General features: G+C 34.1%; 1 protein-coding gene across 1 annotated transcript in view; it reads right to left on the minus strand.

Annotated features, from left to right (window-relative positions):
• STAG1 (STAG1 cohesin complex component) overlaps positions 1 to 23,969 on the minus strand; it is a 426,258-nt gene that overhangs the window by 142,300 nt on the left and 259,989 nt on the right. The window contains exons 7-9 of the mRNA XM_068545965.1: positions 23,079 to 23,283; positions 7,598 to 7,749; positions 5,288 to 5,361 (exon numbers count right to left, since the gene is read on the minus strand). Of these exons, the coding sequence (XP_068402066.1) occupies positions 5,288 to 5,361; positions 7,598 to 7,749; positions 23,079 to 23,283 (431 nt within the window). The remainder of the gene's footprint in view (positions 1 to 5,287; positions 5,362 to 7,597; positions 7,750 to 23,078; positions 23,284 to 23,969) is intronic.

Raw genomic sequence — 23,969 nt, forward strand, 5'->3', positions numbered from 1 at the left:
GTTCAAGAAGAAGACAAGAATGCCACTCTCGCTACTTTTATTCAACATAGCTTTAGAAGTCCTAGCCAAGGTAATCAGAGAAGAAAAAGAAATAAAAGTAATCCAAATTGGAAAAGAAGATGTAAAACTGTAACTGTTTGCACATGACATGATGCTATACATAGAAAATCCTAAAGATGCTACCAGAAAACTATTAGTCCTCATCGATGAATTTGGTAAAGTTCCTGGATACAAAACATACAGAAATCTGTTGCATTTCTATACACTAGCAACAAAACATCAGAAAGAGAAATTAAAGAAACAATCCCATTTATTATCGCATCAAAAAGAATAAAATACCTAGGAATAAACCTACAAAAGGAGGCAAAAGACCTGTACTCTGAAAACTATAAGACACTGGCAAAAAGAAATTGAAGACAACACAGATGGAAAGATATACCATGCTCTTGGATTGGAAGAATCAATATTTCTTTTTAATTAAAAAAAATTTTTTAATTTATCTTTTAAAAATTGAAGTATAGTTTATTTACAATGTTGTGTTAGTTTCAGGTATACAGCACAATAATTCAGCTATATACACACACACACACACATATATATGCATTTTTTTCAGATTCTTTACCCTTGTAAGTTATTACGAAATATTGAGTATAGGTCCCTGTGCTATGCAGTAGGTCCTCATTGGTTATCTATTTTATATATAGTAGTGTTTATATGTTAATCCCAACCTCCTAATTTCTCTCCCCCTCCGTCCCCCTTTGGTAACCATAAGTTTGTTTTCTATGTCTGTGGGTCTATTTGTTTTATAATTAACTTCATTTGTATCTTCCATCTATCTGTCGATGGACATTTAGGCTGCTTCCATGTCTTGTAAATAGTGCTGCTATGAACACTGGGGTGCATGTATCTTTTTAAATTATAGTTTCCTCTGAATATATGCCCAGGAGTGGGATTCCAGGATCATATAGTAACTTTATGTTTAGTTTTTTAAGGAACCTCCATGGTGTTCTCCATAGTGGCTGCACCAATTTACATTCTCACCAACAGTTTAGGAGGGTTCCTTTTTCTCCACACCTTCTCCAGCATTTATTATTTGTAGACATTTTGATCATGGCCATTCTGACTGGAGTGTGGTGATACCTCATTGTAGTTTTGATTTGCATTTCTCTAATATGATGTTGAGCATCTTTTCTTGTGCCTGTTGCCATCTGTATGTCTTCTTCGGAAAAATGTCTATGTAGGTCTTCTGCCCATTTTTTTCCATTGGGTTTTTTTTGTTTGTTTGTTTGTTTGTTTTATTGAGCTTTATGACCTGTTTGTATATTTTGGAGATTAATCCCTTGGTGGTGCACTGTTTGTAAATATATTCTCCCATTCTGTAGGTTGTCTTTTCATTTTGTTTATTATTTCCTTTGCTGTGCAAAATCTTTTAAGTTTAATTAGGTCTCATTTAAAAAGTATTTGTTTTTATTTCCATGATTCTAGGAGACAGATCTAAAACAATCTTGCTGCGAATTATGTCAAAGAGTGTTCTGCCTATATTTTCCTCCTGGAGTTTTATAGTATCTGGTCTTACATTTAGGTCTTTAATCCATTTGAGTTTAGTTTTGTATATGGTGTTAGAGAATGTTCTAATTTCATTCTTTTACATGTAGCTGTCCAGTTTATCCAGCACCACCTCGTTTTTTTTTAAATGATTCATTTTTTTATATAAATTCATTTTGTTTATTCATTTGGTTGCGCCAGGTCTTAGTCACATTTCGCGGGCTCCTTAGTTGTGGCATGCAAACTCTTAGTCGCGGCATGCATGTGGGATCTAGTTCCCTGACCAGGGATCAAGCCTGGGCCCGCTGCATTGGGAGCATGGAGTCTTAACCACTGCGCCACCAGGGAAGCCCCCGGCACCACTTCTTGAAGAGACTGTCTTTTCTTCATTGTATATTCTTGCATCCTTTGTTGTAGATTAATTCATTATAGGTGCATGGGTTTATTTCTGGGCTTTCTATCCTGTTCCATTGATCTTTTTTCTGTTTTTGTGCAATACCATACTGTTTTGACGACTGTAGCTTTGTAGTATAATTTGAAATCAGGGAGCCTTATTCCTCCAGGTCCGTTTTTCTTTCTCAGGATTGCTTTGACTGTTTGGGGTCTTTTGTGTTTCCATACAAACTAAAAATTTTTTTGTTCTAGTTCTGTGAGAAATGCCATTGGTAATTTGATAGGGATTGCTTTGAATCTGTAGATTGCCTTGTGTAGTAGAGTCATTTTTACAATATTGGAAGAATCAATTAAAAAAAAAGATATAAATGAACTTACTTACAAAACAGAAGTAGAGTGACCGACACAGAAAACAAAGTTTTGGTTACCAAAAGGGATGGGCAGGGAGGAGATAAATTAGGAGGATGGGATTAACATATACACATTACTGTGTATAAAATGTAATAGATAACCAAGAAGGACCTAATGTATAGCACAGGGAAGTATACTCAATATTTTTTAATAACCTACAAGGGTAAAGAATCTGAAAAAAATTGATATACATTCATATACAGTAAGTCCCCTACACACGAACGTTCAAGTTGACAACTTTCAAAGACGCGAACGTGCGTTCGCATGTCTAATCATGTAAGTTAGTTCATGTGTCTGACGTACACTGTGATGTGTATGCATCCTCTTCAAGTGGTTGTGCTTTTGTGTACTTTACTGTACAGTAATGTATACAGTAGTACAGTATCTTTATTTCAAGCCCAGGATGTCCGGAAGCAAGTGTAAAAGCAGCAGTGATGGAGCTGGTACTGCTAAGAGGCACCAAGAATTGGAGGTCCAGAGCAAAGAGAGACAAGAGGAAGAACAAGTATCTGAAGAACTGAAGAGATTTATGATGCAGGAAATGACAAGGGGATTTTCTTTAGTTGAGGAGGCACTGTTAGTTTTTGAGGCACAGGACCCAAATGTGGAACAGTACACAAAGGTTATAGCAGCCATTCAGGATGCAATCCAGTGCTACCGTGTCATCTATGACGAGAAAAAAAGAGCTACTACGCAGACATCACTGGATCATTTTTTCAAGAGGGTAGACAGAACTGAATCCAGCAAGGAACCAGAACCTGTGCCATCAATGTCGGGCATGAGTGAAACTGCAGCTTGCCCTCCATCTCCTGTTGCTGACGATCCTTCAGCTCCACCATCTCCCATCTCCTCTCCCTCCTCCAGTCAGTAACTCTTCTTCCCTGTTCACTTGATGCCAGCCTCTGTATGCCACCTATTGTACTGTACTACTGTACTTTTCAAGGTACTGTACTGTAAGATGAAAAATGTTTTATTGTTTGTGTGTGTTTGATTTTTATGCATTATTTGTGTGAAAAGTATTATAAACCTATTGCAGTATAGTACTGTACTGCATAACCAATTGTGTTAGCTGGGTACCTAGGCTAACTTTGTTGGACTTAACAAATTCGACTTATGAACACACTCTCGGAACGGAACTCATTTGTACGTAGGGGACTTACTGTATATATCTATATATCTATACATATATCTATATCTATCTATACATATATCTGCATCACTTTGCTGTATACCCGAAACTAACAGGACATTGTAAATCATCTATACTTCAAAAAAAAATGACTTAATAGCAATAAAAAGATTTAAATAAAGAAAAATAATATATCATGATTATGTGTGTGGGTTTTATCCCAAGGAGTTCAGGTTGAGTTAACGTTTAAAAAATCAACCAATTCAATTCACCACATTAACACTCTTAAAAAAGAAAAACTACATAATGATCTCAAAGGATGGAGAGAAGTATTTGACAAAATTCAATATCCATTCCTAACAAAGTCTCAGAAAACTAGGGATAGGAAACTTCCTCAACCAGATAAAGTTAATCTATAAAAAACTTACAGTTAAGTCTTAAGGATGAAAGACCTTAATTTTATTAGTGAAAGAAGCCAGACCAAGACACGAACAAAAATCAGGAGTACAAAATGTAAATTCCATTTCTATAAAATTCTAGAAAATGTAAACAAATCAGTTAGGAAGGAGATCATTGATTGCTTAAGGATGGGGAAGGGGGAGAGTGGCAGCAAAGGAGGAATTACAAAGTGGTAGGAGAACACTTTTGAGGATAATGGATATATTCATTATCTTGCCTGTGGTAGTTTTACAGGTAGGGGTGTGTGTGTTGTGTGTGTGTGTGTGAAAACTCATCAAATCATGCACTTCAATGTGCTGTTTATTTTATGTTAATTATACGTCTATAAAGCTGTAATTTAAAAAAAGACTGCACAGCAGGTATATGGAAACTTTTGCTTTTTTGAAAACAAATTTGTCGATCATTCATTACATGCATGGTTTATGTCAGAAAGAGGATGTGATACTCCATTCAGAGAATTCATACTCAAAGTAAAAGCCTTGGTTCTATTTCAAAAGAGTTTTACGTTTTCAGTTAAAACAAAATGTTTTAAGGTAAATTATCAAAGTTACAAATTTTTCCTTTTTTAAAAAAATAATTTCCCTGTTTTAATTAACTTTTAAAACTAACTGGCCAATTAAAGTCTCAAATGTGTCTAAAAACAGTGCACCTATTATCTGTGTCTATCTGCCTAAACATATCAAATCACGCCTAATTAATAGAAGGCAACAAGCGTATGTATATGATTCATTAATTCTCCGTGGAATACGCTCATGTAGTATTTTAATAGGTCACACGTTTCACAGAAAGACAAATTAAACTTGCAATGGGGCATGACAAAAATACTTCAGAAATACTTTGATCCTATTTTCTTGTGTATAGTTGAAGGTAAAGAAGAGTGATGTTATAAAGATGCTGCATTATCTGCAGAGGTGCCCTCTCCCATACTCATTTCTCCCATCTTCACCAACACATTTTTAAAACACCGTTGGTTAATTTGATCATATAACAAGATGAGTACAAAAGGGCAGGAAGCAGGGAATTTAATTTTTTCAAATATGAAGACAATCAAATCTTATTAAGGCCACATTAACTTAATGATATCTTATTAATATTACATCAGTACAAATTCAAGTACATAGGATGTCTCTAACAGTATACGTTCTGAATCTGGAAGAGTGTGGCAATGATGGTGGTGGTACAGTTTTGACCACAGTTAATAGTACATTTATTTAGCTTTTATACCCAAAGCTGTTTTCCAGCTAACAAAACAAATAATTAGAAAGTTTATATTTTTATTGCCTAGGACTACAAAGAAGCAATAAATTATTTAAGTTCAAAATGTTCTAAATGATTTTTAAAATCCCTTACCGGTATCTATGAACAAATATACCCTTAAAAATAGAGTTCATCATATTTTCGATTTCATCCTGATTTTCTTGTAGCTGAAATGAAAAATAAATAAAAATATAAATTAAAATATTGATCAGTTTATTTGCAATAAAGAGTTCCAATTGTTTTAAATTCCTGATTATTCTCATTCTGGGTAATTTTCAATCTTTTTTCTCATGTATTCTGCAACAGATGTCTGAAATTACCAGTATTCTTTCATTATTTCTATAGCTTTTCTACATTGGCTTAAAACCTCTTTCTGTCTCAACATGTATTACACAATAACTAAAAAGGAGTGGTGTGGCTAAGTGTGACCAGATTACTACCACAAAATATCATCTGCTTTGGGAATAGGCCTCAATTTCTTTACCTCTCCTGTCCAAACCAGGTCCCCTGCTTGGTTTTACATTTCTTGGTAACAGATCATCCTTAATTATCATATTTGCCACTGTGTAAGAAAGTTCCTATTCCACCTAAAGTATCCAAATATTACTCTGCGTCTGATTAGCACCAAACTGAGCATTGGTCAAATTCCCAATATACAAGGAACAGTAGAAGATAGCAAGGACACTAGCCATTAGTGGTGAAATGCAGCAACAAAATAAAATACTATAGAAAAAATATAAATAAATTTCAGGCAATACTACACATCGGAATTAAAGTTTGAGTTTACTACTCAAAAGGAACAAAAGCACTGATACAAAATCACATTCAAGATGATAGTTTTTATTTTAATTTGTTCTGCAGTGAAACATCTGCTTTTATTGCATATACAAATGTGACAATAAAATTCCTTCAGACTTTCTCTTTTGCTATACGCTTTGTTTTGGGTTTTACTGAAATAACTTTGGGAATACTTTTATAGTAAATCATTCAAATTACTGAAACTTACTGTAAGTTCTACTTTTGCTGCATTTATTATATAAAAAATTAAATAGTTTATAAGAGATACAGTTTGGTTATTAGCAGTTCTTACTAAAGTACAGTTCCAAAACTTACTTACTATTATTTCCAGTATAGAATGTGCTATGAGTTGTACTGTGTTCCTCAAAACTTCATATGCTGAAGTCTTAACTCCCAGAACCTCAAACCTTATTTGGAAATAGGGTTGTAGCAGTGTAATTAGTTAAGATGGGTTCATACTGGAGTAGGATGGGCCCCAAATCAAATATGACTGTCTCCTTTTTATAATGGAGAAATTTAGAGACACACACACAGTGAGAAGGCCATGTGAAGATTAGAGTTATCTGCCAGTTCTAGCCTATACAACTGTGAGACAATAAATTTCTATTCTAAAGAAAAATCAGGGACTTCCCTGGTGGTGCAGTGGTTAAGAATCCGCCTGCCAATGCAGGGGACACAGATTCGAGCCCTGGTCTGGGAAGATGCCACATGCCGTGGAGCAACTAAGCCCATGTGCCACAACTACTAAAGCCGGTGCGCCTAGAGCACATGCTTCGCAACAAGAAAAGCCACTGCAATGAGAATCCCCGCTCTCTGCAACTAGATAAAGCCCGCGTGCAGCAATGAAGATCCCCCCAATGCAGCCAAAAATAAATAAAATTTAAAAAAATAATAATTAAAAAAAAAAGAAAAATCAGTTTGTGGTATATGCTACAGCAGCCCTAGAACTCCAATATAGCACAGACCATAATTTACTCATAAGCTTGTTGCTTCCTGCTGCCTGTTATAACCCATTATTTGTTGACAGCAATATATTTAGAGCACTGAGATATTATTCTTTCTTCAAGTTAAAATACAGACTAACACTGTACATCTAAAATTTAATTTCTGATTGGATGAATAAAAATGTTGCCTACTAAAAATCCAGTTTAAAATCTCTTTCAACACATGTATATGAAAATTTCACTGTAAAACTGGAACCAATCTTATTATTCACAGAAATGTCTCATACATCTACTAATACACAGTCTTTGGCTTTCTCCTGCAATGCATCTTTGCTGGCCCCTAGTTCTGATGTTAGTATTTACTGTGCTTTCTGGGCCCACAGCTTGATAATCTTTTTGAGTTATCTAATTCCCAGACCACCTTCTTTCTAAAGTAGGGCTGTTCTGTGTTTCTCTTCTGCCCTCAGACAGCACTCAGATAATCAATCACTGGCTGGAAGCAAATTCCAGTTTCATTTGAAAACTTTGAGATCAAATAATCTAACTTCAAAAAACAACTTTTAAAAATACACACAAACCTTTTTAGAGAGAATAAAAACACATATGATATATTTACTACACATTTACAGAACATAAGAATCACAGTTACTGTGAACCTTACCTCTTTGCGTTTCTGAAGTAGTAACTCCAACCTTTCGTTGGCTCTCTTCCCAATCATTTTATTTCTCTCAGCCTCATATTGCCTCTGTGTATTATCCTGATGAATACTGAGGTTTAAGGCAACATTCACCAGAGCAGTCATGAGCTTCATGGCTATGAAATAAAGTAAGATTATAGTATTCACCTGTGAATCAGAATTTCATCCATAAGATTACAAATTTATAACAGAAATGGATGATGGAAGGAAACTAGTCAACTTTTATGTTTTACAATCTAGGCATAATTTAAATAAGAAAGACGAAAACTTATTTTATAGAAATAAAGTCACCATTTTAGTCTGTGACAATTTTCTCTGCCTCAGTGTCCCTATAAGCTTGCCTCATTAACATTCCCACTGAAAAACAGACTCATCCTGGGAGTTCCCTGGTGGTCCAGTGATTAAGACTTGGTGCTTTCACTGCCGTGGCCCTGGGTTCAATCCCAGGTCAGGGAATTAAGATCCCAAAAGCTGCTCGGTGCGGCCAAAAAAAAAAAACAACTCCAAAAAACCCAAAACGGACCCATCCTAATTATCAGCAGGAAGGATTTACGTAGTCTCTTCAACAACCCCTTTTTCCCTCACCTTCAAACATACACAACCTAAGTAAGAGCATACTAACCAAACCTTTTAGACCTTTCTTCTGGCCACCAATTCTGTGTATACAATTGCTTCCTTAATACCTTTACTTAGATGCATCAAAGGTGTCTTATTTGCTTACAATCAATTCATGACTTTTACTCCCAAAGATGGTCCTTTCCCTGTGTTCCTCACCTCAATGAATGGCATAACCTCTAATCCCTGAAAAATAGACTGAACCTACCAAAGTCATTAAATTCATTAAAAATATATTCTGTGAATTTCTGATCTGTTTCCCCAGTCACAGTGTTAACGTATTTTTAAACACTCACTTGTATTTGTAAATCTAATTAAATATTATCAAACTTCTCTTTCAAGTCCTCTGAGGAACAGGTATGACACAGACCTTAACCTTTTGTCTATTCATATTTATTTTCATCATTGAGATGATAAGAGTGTAGGGAATTCTGGTAAAGGAATAAAAGTTTGTGATGGTAAAATGATCTCCCTTTTTTTTCATTTAGTTTATTTATCTGCAAATACGAATGTTCAGTTATTAATGAGTGTTTTGGAAGAACCAATCTAAACATCTGCAAACATATACATAACTAAAGATGAGCATGCATTTCTTTTAGAACTTCTAAAATTTCCCTTTAATTACACATATAAACATGTATACATAATAGTGTAACTATATCTATCTATCTACACATACACACACACACACAATTTGTTATTCGGAAACTCTATCTACATTTTGGTCAAATCCACGTTACTAGCGATTGCTACTGCCCTCAAACCAAAATATAAGACAAAAATCCTAAAAACAAAATGTATTTAAGTTAGTGACTAGTTAGAAATGCATTTAAATGAAAATGTTTCCCTTTTCCTGAGATACAGCATCTAAATATAATAAATTGAGAAATCTTCTTGTGTTTCAAAATATAGGCTAGTGATTTTACAGCATTTTACACATTGTCAGTAGAATACCTCTGAAGGTTAAAAGTACTTCTAAAATTAATCTGTATAAAAAAGGAGAATAGCTCAACGGCAGAAGGGATCTGGTGTATTCAAATTGCCCAAGTCAGGGATAACAGATAACAGTTTAACAGAGCTTGTCCTAAGCATACAAAGTCATACCCAAATGGACCTTAATTCAGTTTATACTTCTAGATCTCTAAAATAAAATGACTTGAAGATCAAGGAGTTGGAAAGCATTAAAATTAACACCAACCCTGGCTGGAATTCACCAGCGGAAGCTGAAATACAAATTTTCTTGAACTTAATCATTTTTTGTCTTCAGCTATATATCTCCTTGGGAACCCAGATCCCATTGTGTAATCTCATTGAGTAATGACCCTCCTCCCATCCTAGGTATATATAAACAACAAAATATATCAACATACTAAAACAAAAAAAATGCAAAATGATCAATACATTTTCAGAAACATATTAGATGTGATAGAGCAGTATTTACTGAGATGTTTATGAACCTGTAAAATTTAAACTTCACTGAAATTTTCACTTTACATACTAACATATAAGCAAATAAACAGCTATTGAGGAGAGACTTCTAACTTAACGATATAGATACAACATGGGGATCGTGATAGGGATTATTGAGTCCACTGAAAAAAAGACTCATTCCTGCACAGAGTGAGCACTAATTAAGTTTTACTGGTATTACTAACAGAATTTTATAAATTTTATAAATCCAGTAATTCAGCCTGGTTTCTGTGATGTGGGCTTTGAAGTGCCTTCTCTTTGTCTACCAAGGAGAATACTTAATTTAGCCTTCACATTTTAACTGTTGGCTACAGAATGGCAAACTTGTTCTACTGCTGTGCTACTAAGAATGTGTTCTGCAAATATGTGCTGACCACAAATGGCTTGTTACCAGTTCATCAAAAGTATAAATTTGAAAGTAAGTTTTTAGAAATTTTTATAACAATCTGACAGAATAATCTTATGTCTACTGAATCTAGTAATAAAATGACACTAAGATCATAATTTAAAAACTAGTCTTTCACCACAGAGAGTTCAAAAAACACTTAATTAGTGCTTCCTCATTCATTTACCAATCCATAAGTACCGAGAATTGTTTTGCGTACTAGAAGCACAAAAGTGAATGACACAGAGTATCTGCTTCCATGATTTTTATCTTCTAGTGAGGAGAAAATAATATATCAATAGATAATATACAAATGAAAAAATATATCAGTTAAAGAAAAAAAAATATGGTTAAAAAAAGTAAAGTATGGTAAAGAGGACAGAGAGCAAACGGGGTGGCTAGGCCTCTCTGAAGAGCTCATATTTAAGCATGCATGAGGCAATGAGCATGATTATATGACAGAAAGTGTCCCAAGGAGAGGGAATAAAAAGTGCAAAGGTTATGAGGTAAACTGTTATGAGAGGGGACTCATAAAAGAGCAAGGTACTTAGTGTGGCTGAAGCACAGAAATAGGCAGAAGCAGGAGACAAGGTTGAGGAGGAAATCAAAAGGCCAGGTTGTAAGAGTTTTACTAGGATCTAGTTAGGACTCAAGAACTAAATCTAAATGAGATAAGACCCACTGGAAATTTTGGTGTGGGTGAGAAATAGTCTGATTTATATTTTTAAATGCTATGTGAACAGACTATAGAAGAGTAAAAGTGGAAGAAGGGAGACCAAATAGAAGAACACTGAAAGAGAACTGAACATATTTTGCCAAAAGTTTACAATAATGATTCTCAAGTTTTTGGCCTTGAGCAACTCAGTAAAGCAATGCTAGCTTGGATTGAAGTGGTAGCAGTAGGTGGAGAGAAAGATCTGAAATATATTTTCAAGGTAGAGCTAAAAGAATATGATAATACAGGAAATGAGAGAAATAGGAAAGGCAAGGGTAATTAGAAAGTCTTGTGCTTATTAGTTATCTAAGCGGAGATGGTTAATAGATATACATCATCATAAAAATATTGGTTTTTAGAGCCATTAAACTGGATAGCATATCGATTCAATGGATGACTATTCAGCCACTAGAAAAAAATGAGGCATGATTTATATGCTGTAAAGAAAAGTCTGCCAGTATACTTCTTGGTGGGAAAAAAAGGCAAGATGCCTGTCACTGTGTATATTATAATATCATTTACGCATGAAGAAGGAATGCATTATTTATTATTATGTGCCAGTCACTCTTCTAAGCTCTTCACACACACTTATTCATTTATACCTCACAACTCTATCAAGTTAAGTACTATAATTATTTCTTTTATACATAAGAGAAAACTGAGGTACAGATTGGCTAAGAGACTTGGCAATTACACAGCCAGTAACTGGCAGAGACAGAATTTGATTACAGCCGTCATGCTCCATAGTCTAAGTTTTTAACCACTATACCATACTGCCTCTCACTGAATATGTATGTGCTATCATATTCATAAAATCTTTGGAAAGATATATAAGAAACAGGCAACTTTGGTTGCATTCAGAGAAGGGAATTTGATGGCTGAGAGCCATGGGTAGAACACTGACATTTCACCATATAACATTTTTAAATCTGGAATTTTAAATCATATGACAGCATTACTCTCTCACCATCATTATGTTTTTTAATTTATTTTATTTATTTTTATACAGCAGGTTCTTATTAGTTATCTATTTTATACATATTAGTGTATATATGTAAATCCCAATCTCCCAATTCATCCCACTGCCCCCCAACTTTCCCCCCTTGGTGTCCATTTGTTTGTTCTCTACATCTGTGTCTCTATTTCTGCCTTGCAAACCGGTTCATCTGTACCATTTTTCTAGATTCCACATATATGCGTTAATATATGATATTTGTTTTGCTCTTTCTGACTTACTTCACTCTGCATGACAGTCTCTAGGTCCATCCACGTCTCTACAAATGACCCAATTTCGTTCATTTTTATGGCTGAGCAATATTCCATTGTATATATGTACCACAACTTCTTTATCCATTCGTCCGTTGATGGGCATTTAGGTTACTTCCATGACCTGGCTATTGTAAATAGTGCTGCAATGAACACTGGGGTGCATGTGTCTTTTTGAATTATGGTTTTCTCTGGGTATATGCCCAGTAGTGGGATTGCTAGGTCATATGGTAATTCTATTTTTAGGTTTTTAAGGAACCTCCATACAGTTCTCCATAGTGGCTGTATCAATTTATATTCCCACCAACAGTGCAAGAGGGTTCCCTTTTCTCCACACCCTCTCCAGCATTTGTTGTTTATAGATTTTCTGATGATGCCCATTCTAACTGGTGTGAGGTGATACCTCATTGTAGTTTTGATTTGCATTTCTCTAGTAATTAGTGATGTTGAGCAGCTTTTCATGTGCCTCTTGGCCATGTGTATGTCTTCTTTGGAGAGATGTCTATTTAGGTCTTCAGCCCATTTTTTGATTGGGTTGTTTTTCTTGTTTTTTTTTTTTTTTGGCAGTGTTGGGTCTCCCTTGTTGCACGCAGGCTTTCTCTAGTTGTGGCGCATGGGCTTCTTATTGCAGTGGCTTCTCTTGTTGCGGAGCACAGGCTCTAGGCGTGCAGGCTTCAGTAGTTGTGGCACGCGGGCTCAGTAGTTGTGGCTCGCAGGCGCAGTAGTTGTGGCACACGGGCTTAGTTGCTCAAAGGCATGTGGGATCTTCCCGGACCAGGGCTTGAACCTCTGTTCCCTGCATTGGCAGGTGGATTCTTAAACACTGCGCCACCAGGGAAGTCCCAGGTTGTCTGTTTTTTAATACTGAGCTGCATGAGCTGTTTATATATTTTGGAGATTAATCCTTTGTCTGTTCATTCGTTTGCAAATATTTTCTCCCATTCTGAGGGTTGTCTTTTCATTTTGTTTATAGTTTCCTTTGCTGTGCAAAAGCTTTCAAGTTTCATTAGGCCCCATTTGTTTATTTTTCTTTTTATTTCCATTACTCTAGGAGGTGGGTCAAAAAGATCTTGCTGTGATTTCACCACCATTATTTTTTAATAGAAATAATAAAAACATGGAATTGGTTTTCACTTTATTCACTGAGGAGTGAATAAAGATAGAAAAGATAAAAAGGTCTTTAGATTGAGTCTGAGATAATTCAGTATTTACAGTTTAGCTTTCTACAATCCACCAAAACAGTGCTTCAAGAAGGAAGAAGTAGTTATGTCTTTCAAGAGAGAAAGATGACAATGGAGCTGCCCAGTGCTTTCTGACACTAAGAAGGTAACTGCTGGCCTCAATAAGAGCAAAGGCAGTGAACAGGTAGATAGAAACCTGACTGGAGTGGGTTTAAAGAGAATAAGAAGAGAGTGAGTAGAGACAGTAAATAGAAATAATTCTTTGAGATTTGCTATAAAGAAAAGGAGAAAAATAGGACTGTAGCTAAGGAGCATGTGGAAACAAGGGAGGGTGTGATGGTCAGTCTTATGCGTCAACTTGGCTAGGCTACAGTATCCAGTTATTTAATCAAGCACTAATCCAGGTGTTACTGTGAAGGTATTTTGTAGATAAGATTAACATCTGTAAGTAAAGGAGACTACCTTCAATAATGTGGTGGCCTCATCCAATCAGCTGAATGCCTTAAGAGCAAAAACCGAGGTTTCCTAGAAAAGCAATTTCTGCCTCAAGACTGTACAAGTTTCCTGCCTAAGTTTCTAGCCTGCTGGCTGCCCTACAGATTTTAAAATTGCCAGCTCCCAAACTGTGTGAGCCATTCACGAAAATAAATCTTCCTCTCCCCAAATATATATATCTTTGTGTGTGTATGTATGAATGCAAATAAGAAAGCAAGTAACTAAGTATATCTCCTGATGGTTCTGTGTTTCTGAAGAGCCCTAACTGATACAGAGTGTTTCTAAAAGATAAAGGCTGTTATAGCATATTAATATAATGATAAAGGGAATGGGGGAATTGAAGCAGGACAAAGAGAAAAAACACCCTGAAGAGTAAAGTTCTTGAGGCGGTGAACAGGAATTGGATCCACTGCACAAGGGCAAGGACTAACCTTAGATAGATAGCACTGTAATAAGAGAAAAAGCAGAGTATATGTGTACTGATGCACCTAGATAAGTAGGTTTAATCACTGAAGGATTCTCTTCTGTCTCTACAAAGCTAGCAAGATAATCAGCTAATTGTGAAGAAAAGAGGATAGCAGATGCTACAGGTTTGAGAAGGTGTGAAATAATCTTATAAGAAAGTAGGAATATCCATGGCATAGAATACTGTAAAAGGATTGCTAGGCAGCACTAAAGGTCCACTTGAGAGAAAAATGTAAAATGCCCAGCCATTATAACTATGTGTTGTTCTATAGCCACTTTCAGCTCCACTTGTGTAGGTATGGAACAGGTAGTAATATGAGGTTTCCCTAGGGGGTATAATGGAGGGCAAGGATATTGAGGGTCCTTCATGAGAAGGACATGATTATAATAAATCTGGATAACAGAATCTAAGCTAGGAAAGTGGAGGCAGTGAGGACATCAAGAACACTAAAAAACAGAGTATCAAAGAATTTAAAGCCCCAATAGAAGAAAAACAATGTTGGAGCTGGGAACATATAAGACAAAAACTGGAACAAAAGAGATTATTGGCAAATGGGATGGTTAAAATTAAGATTATGGACACTGGCCCTTTTATTTACTATTCAACAATTTGCATTTATGTGTTCTTCAACATAAAAATGAAAACTAAAAAGCTGCCTTTATATTTAGTGATACCTACCAAACTTTTGAAAACTATTACTATAAACCCTGGAAATATATATGATAATGGGACAAAACTAAATTTTAAAGAGAGGTATGATTATATTCCTTTTTTTTTTTTAAATTGAAGTATAGTTGACTTACAATGTTGTGTGAGTTTCTGGTGTACAGCAAAGTGATTCAGTTATACATATATACATACTTTTTTCATAATGGTTTATTACAGGACATTGAATATAGTTCCCTGTGCTATACAGTTCAACACTGTTATCTGTTTTATATATAGTAGTTGGTATCTGCAAATCCCAAACTCTTAATTTATCTCCCCCACCCCCTTTCCCCTTTGGTAACCATAAGTTTGTTTTCTATGTCTGAGTCTACTTCCGTTTTGTAAATAAGTTCATTTGTATCATATTTTAGATTCCACATATAAATGATATCATATGGCCTTTGTCTTTCTGACTTACTTCACTTAGTATGATAATCTCTAGGTCTACCCATGTTGCTGCAAATGGCATTACTTCATTATTTTTTATGGCTGAGTAGTATTCCATTGCAATTATGTTCCTTCTTTAGTTTTAAAAAACTTATTTAAAAAAACAAAAAGGCTTACAACAAGCTTCCACTTTCTAAATAATAAACATTTAATCAATCCCTGTCTCTTAAAAACCCAACCAAAATAACGAGAAAACAATTTTCATCTTCAATAAATCCAGAAAATTACCTGCACCCCCAAACCACAATGTATCAATATATGTATATGGAAAGCAGATGGATGAAGCATGCAAATCAAACCAAATGGTTGAAAAAGCTTGACAACTATATCTAAAGAAATACAAAAAGAAAAACAATTTTGCTCTGTAGAACCCAAAAGCATTAAGGAATTGGAGAAGTATTGGTGTCCACAGAAGATGCAGTGAAATAAGGTCTGAAAATAGGAGCATTATTTCAAAGTTTGTATAGTAAGTAATTAAATCTCCACTCGAACCTAGGCAGTCAGGCAATTCCCCCAACATACACTCATCTTGGAAGTCCAGGAAGTTTATTCCCTGAAGAATATAAACCAGAGATTTGTACTCATCAGACACAGAGGAGGGATATAGGTGAAGTGCAGAGTGCCCTGGATGCTCCTTCACCCTGTGTAACTCCCAAATGGTGGACAGCAAACAGACTTAAGGAGATTGAAAGATCCTTCTGCAAAGAAGCTAAACTTCCCCAGGGAAAAATAATTAGCAATACCAAGAGTTTAGGGTCCACAGTGAAAACGGTATGTGGCCACAGGACCACCCTACAGTGATGCTCACCAAAGAGGCCAGAGCCATTGCCCCTCCCTGTGAAACACAACACACACACACACACACCCATGCCACCCCCCACCCCCACCCTCTCTGGCAATCAGCTCTTCAGTGTCTCATTGTCAGCAATGACTAGAAAGCCAATGAACAGATACTTAAGGAACGTTTCCAACATGAAAGACACTGATAAAAGCAGAGAACTGGAAAAGACGTCAGAGTAGGGTGTAAAAAAAAACTTCAGAGTAATAATTAACGTTGTCAAAGAGAGATAAAAGAAAATGTTACATCCATGAAACAATGTTAAAAAAAAAAAGACTTGGAGAATGCGAAATAACTCTTAGAATATTTAAAATGATAATGAAAATTAAGCTCAATAAAGTTGAAGAAATACAAGAAAAGTGAACAAAAAGACTAAGGAATGGAAGCTAAAAGAGAAATAACAAGAAACTCAGGATTGATTCAACAGATTAACATCCAAGTAATATGTATTCTATAAAGAGTACCCAGCATAATGAATGGGAAATTATATACACACATTAGGGTATATCACCATGATATTTCAGAAAATCAGGAACAAAAAGAACATAAAGTTTCCGAAGACAAGAAACAGGATCAGAATCAGAACTTTGAAACAGGATTGGACGTCTCAACAGCAATACTGGAAACAAGAGGAAAAATTCTGAAGAAAATTTTCAATAAGTTCTACATTGGTTCAATTAAATATAAGAATATAATAATTTTTCAGGCATGTAAAATCTCAAATATATACTTTTCCAATACTCTTTTTCTTAAGAAGCTATCAAAAAACATGCTATCCAAAAAGGAGAGAATAAATTTAAAAAAAAAAACAAAAAAAACCAGGCAAGCCAGAGATAGGGGATTCAACAAAAGACAAAGGATCCAAATAATGGCAGAAAAGTTAAATAACTTAAAGGACATATAGATTTTAGAAAACAACGCAGCCTTATCAAACATAATCATAAAAAATTAAAAGTACAGAAAATGTACCCCACAAAATTGATTATAACATTCTATTATTTGTTTAAAAATAAAATAAAAAATCCTCACATAAAAGGAAACACCAACATGTCATGACAAAATTAAGAAATGGTATGATTATGGCTAATTTTTATACTTTTCTCCTTTTCTGAATTCTTTGTAAGTTGTATATGTAATTTTATATGTACAGAAAATGTTTAAACATACAACATTATTAATGAAAAATCTACAAGAAATTTTCTCAATTTCTCTGTCCTCTTTAGAGCCAAACCAAGCAAGCTCTGTCATTCTATCACAGTTATAACATCAGACACTTACTGAATAACTTGTATATGTGAAACATTTAACACAAATTATTTCATTTAAGCCTCACAACACTCCTATAAAATGGGACTATTAGTAGCAATACTATACAGATGAGGAAAGTGAGGCACCAAAGTTAAGTAACTTGTCCAAGGTCACCAAGTTGATACATAAAAGACATGATTATAAAATGATTTTAAAAATCATAATTTCTTTACAAAAACTAGCCCCCAAAAGAAAACTAATTTTCATACCTGATGATAGAAAGGAGATAAATCTATGAAAATGATACTTCTGTAACTAGAAAATGTAAAACATTACTCTAGATACCTATATTTACATTTGAAAGAGTAACTACATTTAAAAAGTTTACTGTATTTTATGTGTACAGTTATATGATATAGTGGCACTCACAAATTTGGTCAATTATTGGGCATTAATCTCATGAGAACACCAAAAGTCTACTACATACAAATTCTAGAAAGGTGAAAAAAGAGTGTTATATCTAGAGGAGCAACGAGAAACACAAAGGTACTAAAGTTAAAAAAAAAATGCACTGGTGAAAATACAAAGCAATGAGAAAGTAAAAATTTCTTTAATGAATAAAAGGAAAATAAAATATAAAGAAATTAAGGAAGAGAGATTATAGTCTGCTCTTTGATGATGCCAGATTGACCTAAAATTGTGAGGTTCTAACCATAGCAACCAGAAATATTCAGTCTGGTTAAGAGTTATAAAATACCTACTGAATTTAATAAATAGAATTTGGCATGTGAGAACCAAAAGATAAGTAAAAATGAAAGTGCATGCTGTTAGTTTTCTTAATAGCAGTTTCTGAAAGATCTGTTTATTTACTTGTTTGTTCTGATTTCCCCATTTGCAATGTCTTCTACTACGAAAATAGGAGGTGTTCAATAAATTCTGAGGAAAAAAAAAACGAGTGAAGGGAAACACTGCACACACTACTGGCTCTCACTGTCATTACAGAATAACAGCAGCAGTTTACTAAATGTCAGGCACTAGTTCAAGCTTTCTTAATTTCTTTTAATGAGGTAGCTATCATTATCTTTCCCACTTTGCATATGAAGAAAGTGAGGCCAAAAGGACTTGTCCAAATTACCCAATTAGTAAAAGGCAGAAAGGGATATGTATTCAGACAGTCTGGTCCAGAACCCATTCTATGAACCCTATGTTATATGGTTTCAGCAACCGAAAGCCAAAGAAAAGACATCAATTTACTGAGGCAAGATAATTTTCAGTCTGTGATGGGAGAACAAAGAAATTTCTTACAGCTTATCTCTTCTCAGAGTAAAAGTCCAGAGATGCTGACTTGGTAAAAAAATGTTAATCAACAACAAATCATATGTCAATATAAAATCAACCATTTACCAATATAATAATGGTAAACAATGAGATACAAAGAAATGTTTACTTCCCCAAGAATCTGAGGGTGACCTATTATTGTTAACTAGTGGTAAAGACCGGCCTCCCAGCATAATGAGGCCACCTGACTATCATATGATGATCTTAACCACATTTTCTAATTTTTTCATAATTCACTTTAGAAAAAAATAGAACAGAATCAATCACCATGCTATTATTAATAACATTTTGTAGTCTTAATCCCCCTTTGTTCAAATTAGCATTTTCACTTTAGAAGTGAGAGGTAGCCAGTATCAATCTATTTGTAACATAGAAAATTATGCAGGTGAGAAAATAGCAAAAAATAAAAAAGGTAAACCAACATTACTCATCTCGCCATCTAACAAAAATATGAAGTCACCAACTTCTAAAGTATTGGCATACATTTTAAAAACAAATGCCTATGTATAATCTAACTATAAATCTAAAAATAGATCCTTCGAGAGTAGAATTATCTTTATAATACCAAACAACACAGTGGTAAAACAAAGGGAATCTTACTTGTTTTTGAGCTGGAGGAGGAAAATATTTTTTCATGAAAATTCCATGAAATTGCGGAAAGAAAATATGGCCAGCCTCAGATTATAAATCCACCAAAATAATAATGACAAAATACTACTTATATAAATTAAATCCACAAACTATGTTCTAATACGTTTGAGATAGCTATTTAGAAAAGCAACAAAGGCACTTAATTCTGAAGATTAATCGGTAATGAAAACTTTACTACAGTGTAAATCTTCTTTATTAAGATGAGTCAGACATATAGGAGAGTATGCTTTACAATTCCAATTAAAATAGAAAAAAATAAGGAAAATATAATACAAAATGTAATTGCTAACAGTCTGTTTCAATTTAATGGTAAAAAGAATTCCAAAAAGAAGGGAGAAAGCACAGTTTACTGGAAAAATGAGACTACTTCTACCTGGAGAATAAACAAACCTGAAGAACTACAAAATGATGAAAAATTTTAGTAAAAATGTGGCAAAAGTATACAATTAAATGCAATGCATAAACACTGACAATTGGGACATATTATTAACTAATAACAAGAAAACGGGATATTTAGAAAATAGATTAAAAGTACTATTGATAAGACCACTCTGATGATTTATAAAGCTCTAAAACTTGTCTTGTCTGTACCCTACAAAACAACTAACCTGATTGTCTCTCTTCTTAGCTAAGATATAAGCAATGTCAAGGAGCATTTTATTCCAAAGCCGATAATCATATCTGGCCATAACTGCCTTGTAACTGTCCATGCACATAGTCTTTGAAGCAGAGGATTAAATGTTCCTGCCCATTTTATCTAGTCCCCAAGACTCGTCCTGCAAAGTGAATAAAAATGATTACCTTTTAAACTACCCCTCATACACATACCATAAAAGAAAAAAAGGGAGGGGGTACCAGAGAAGAGGGCAAAGATGAAAAGAAAATAATCCTTGAATTAAGTTCTCAGCAAGATCTCTGTGCTTTGTTGAAGGGTAGGTGACTGATGTCTCACTTTTTATGCAACTGAGCTTTGGAAGACATGATCATTAATGTACACAGAGAAATTACAGTAATATTTTGAAATAAATTTGAGAATAAGTTGAAAAATAGGTTAGCTTTTAAAAAGTAAGTATAAACATAATGTTGATCTCCTTCTATTTTTCTTGATTTCTGATTTTGAAAAGTAATTAACAAATACAAATAGGCTAGATGATATAAAAAAAGCTTAGGAGAAAACCAAATGGCATTTATCAGGCAGTTTTAAAAGCTATCATGATCACAGGTAAATTGTGAGAAAAGAAAGACAGAAAGGCACTGGAAGGAGGAGGGAGCAACTCAACTCAAAAGAAATAGGAGGAAAACCATAATTAAAATATGTTTAAGCATACATAAAATTAGCATGTATAGATTACCAAAGGGATAAATATATGAAAAACAAGATAATAATAAAAGTCACTGAAAATGGGCCAATGGAAAGAAGAGCTGAAATGGACCATCATAAAGTCAGTAAAATACAGTAATATTTCATTTACATGGCAGTGAAGGACAAATGCAAATGAATTAAACTGCATTTTTCAGGAAACTGAAACGTTTTAAAACTCAAAATATTCTGTATATTTCTATAATATACTATTCCTTCTCTTGTGTTCGTGAGTAGAGTATGTGGCATATATTTAGTCTTTTATATAAAATGCACACAGGTTTCTGGATTAAAGAGAGGTAGCTGGCCCCTACAGAGAAGCCCCAGATTGCTCTGTATCTTGATATCTGTAAGCAAAATTTTTTTTTGTCTTCTTTGTTATAAATTACCGTTTCACAATTCTGTCAGCAGGACAGAATCTAACACTTGCCCTCCAATCTAACACTTGCTTCTCTTTCTCTCTTGGCATTGGGAAACTAGATAATAACTGTTTATGGTAGTAATTTTGGCTATTCAGAAGTAACTTCTATCTTATGTTTAAGTTTTGTTTATTTCAAATCACTGCATTTACTATGCATCTGAAAACCAGCTAAACAGGAATTACTGTACATAGATAAAAAGTAAATAGAAAATATAAAAAAAGAAAAAAAGCAAACATAAAGGGCAGAAGATTCTAAAAGTGATGAAATTAGAAAGAAAAATTGTATAGTATCAGATAACTTTTAAGTAATAAATAGTATATTTACAGTACCTTTTCAAAAAGTTACAACTGGGTACAAGATCTCTTTTTATTCCTAATAATGAGGAAGGGGATACTCTCAAAACACAGAATAAAATGTGTTTGATGTTTGTTCTATATAGAAAATTTTTTCAACAATAAATTGTGTGATTTTACCTTTTTAAAAGAGATAAAATTAAGTAAAAGATCTTCCTCTTTTCCCAGTGAGAAAAAGGACACCCTCAAAAGAATAACTGTGTGTCATATTCACTCCATATAGAACTGCAACTAAGGGAATACTGGACACTAATAATATGGATTAACCACATTGAGTAAGGAAGGAAAAAGGAGTGGAAAAAAATATGGATGACTCTATATAAAATTATCACATTGGCTTTAGGCAACAGGTTAAACCAGAAAATGATAAAATTTCAAATCCAGGGTTTGCAATGTGTAGTCCCCAAAGTATCAGTGTCAGCATCAGCTAGAAACCTGTTAAACTTGGGGGCAAGGCCACGCAATCTGTTTCAGTAAGGCCTGGAGGTGATTCTGATGCATGCTAAAGTTTAAGAATCAATGCATTCAATAAATTAGATAAATGAGAAATTTAAATTTAAATTCAAGATGAAATGCAATTAATTAAATTAAATCTCATTTTTTGTCATGGTAATGTGTAAGATGAATATAGCCAGAGTTATTGCTATTAAAAAGGATGTAATTTGGGAGTATTTAAATATATGTGTATGTACATACACACACACACTCTCTCTCTCTCTGTATTACAGGAGAAAAAGAACAATCATTTAGTCATTTTAGGTAAGCACAGTTAAAATCGTTGAGGAATTGAGAATGATGGCTAAATTAACAAAATTACCTTGTTACGGAAAAACAAGGGGAAAAAGAACATACCTGACTCAGAATTTGTCTAGATAATTCTAAAATAAAAGCAAAAGTGAAAACTATAATCTGTCAGTTCTTCAGGACTCAGCCTACCTATCTGAACTGATTTTAGAGACATTACATTTAGGTTATTACAGCACTAGGAATAGAAAGAATGCCAGCTAGGTCACAATTACCTATTACAATTGGATGGAATTATATAAAAATACATATATATAAACAAAATTTACACATTTATGTATAATAACAATGAACTATGAAGCAATGTAATTAAGTAGAAAAAATACTATGAATTTGGAATTTCAACTATTATTCGGGTTTACCAAAGAACATGGCCTGGTGGACTCCTAAAATTTATTTGGTTATAAAATAAAAATGCAGGAAAACACATGTTCAGAAAGAGATTTGGTTAACATTCGCCAGAAAATTTCAATTTTCATTCTCAAGACTATCAAATGCCAGTTATCAAAATAGGCACACATTTTACTTAGAGAATACAAACCATTCATGTGAATTTTGGAGAAAACCTGTATTTTTCAAGAGCAAAGTAATGAATTTAATATTTAATCTAAATAAAGCTTAACTAGAGTAGAACATATTTAACAAAACTAAACTGAAAAGGAAATAAAATGTTGGTTACTTACCAGCAAGGGTACTTGTATGTCTAAAAGCTCTGACCTGGGAGTCTGACAAACCAGTCAAAAGGGAGATTACTGTGTCCATCATATACTCATCATAAATTATGCTATACTGACATTGTCGAATCAGGACTCCAATAAATTCACAAAAGTTTGAACGAAATTTTTTCCACTGAGGTCCAGGCATGGTAAGGGGGTAATCACCACTGTCCTAAAAGGGATTAAAAAAGAACATATTAAATATGACATCAAGTTTGATCAGTTTTTTTTTCTCCTACTGGAAAAGGAACATTCTTCTCAAAGTAGATATGAACAGAAATCAAAGGGCACAAGATGGCTTTCTCTTTTTTGCTTGTTTTGATCTTCGACAACTAAATAATTGTTAATGTGCTCAAATTATTATTTACAACCAGTATTTAATCCATTATTCTAAGCCATTCATTCAAAATAATAGTTCCAGTTTTGTTGTACTTGGGTCCTAGTTGAGATAATTGAAAGTAGGAAACAAAAAAAGAACTGAAGTTTAGACTAGAAAGGATATTTGCTACTGAATTCAGATCAAACTAATCATGATACCTGTGACATATAGCATCTTTCAATTATTTTAAATAGACACTTCAAAGAATTGACAGTTTCAAGAGTATAAGCACTTCATTAAGAAGTCCAAAACCAACTTTTCACACCTGAAACTGCAAACCTATTTCTTCCAATTTTACTATGAACTTTCAATTAACTCTATTTTATGGAGTGAATTTATTAACTTTTCAAAGAAAAAAATCTAGCATGGGCTCTTGGTATCACCAGATTGTGTTATCTTCTTTAAAACACGAAACTGACAGTTGAACCCAGCAGAGGTTTCCCACTCTAGCCTAAAACATTTTGGTGGAGGAATGGAAA

The sequence above is a fragment of the Eschrichtius robustus genome, chromosome 6, assembly GCF_028021215.1.
Source record: "Eschrichtius robustus isolate mEscRob2 chromosome 6, mEscRob2.pri, whole genome shotgun sequence".
Classification (NCBI taxonomy): domain Eukaryota; kingdom Metazoa; phylum Chordata; class Mammalia; order Artiodactyla; family Eschrichtiidae; genus Eschrichtius; species Eschrichtius robustus.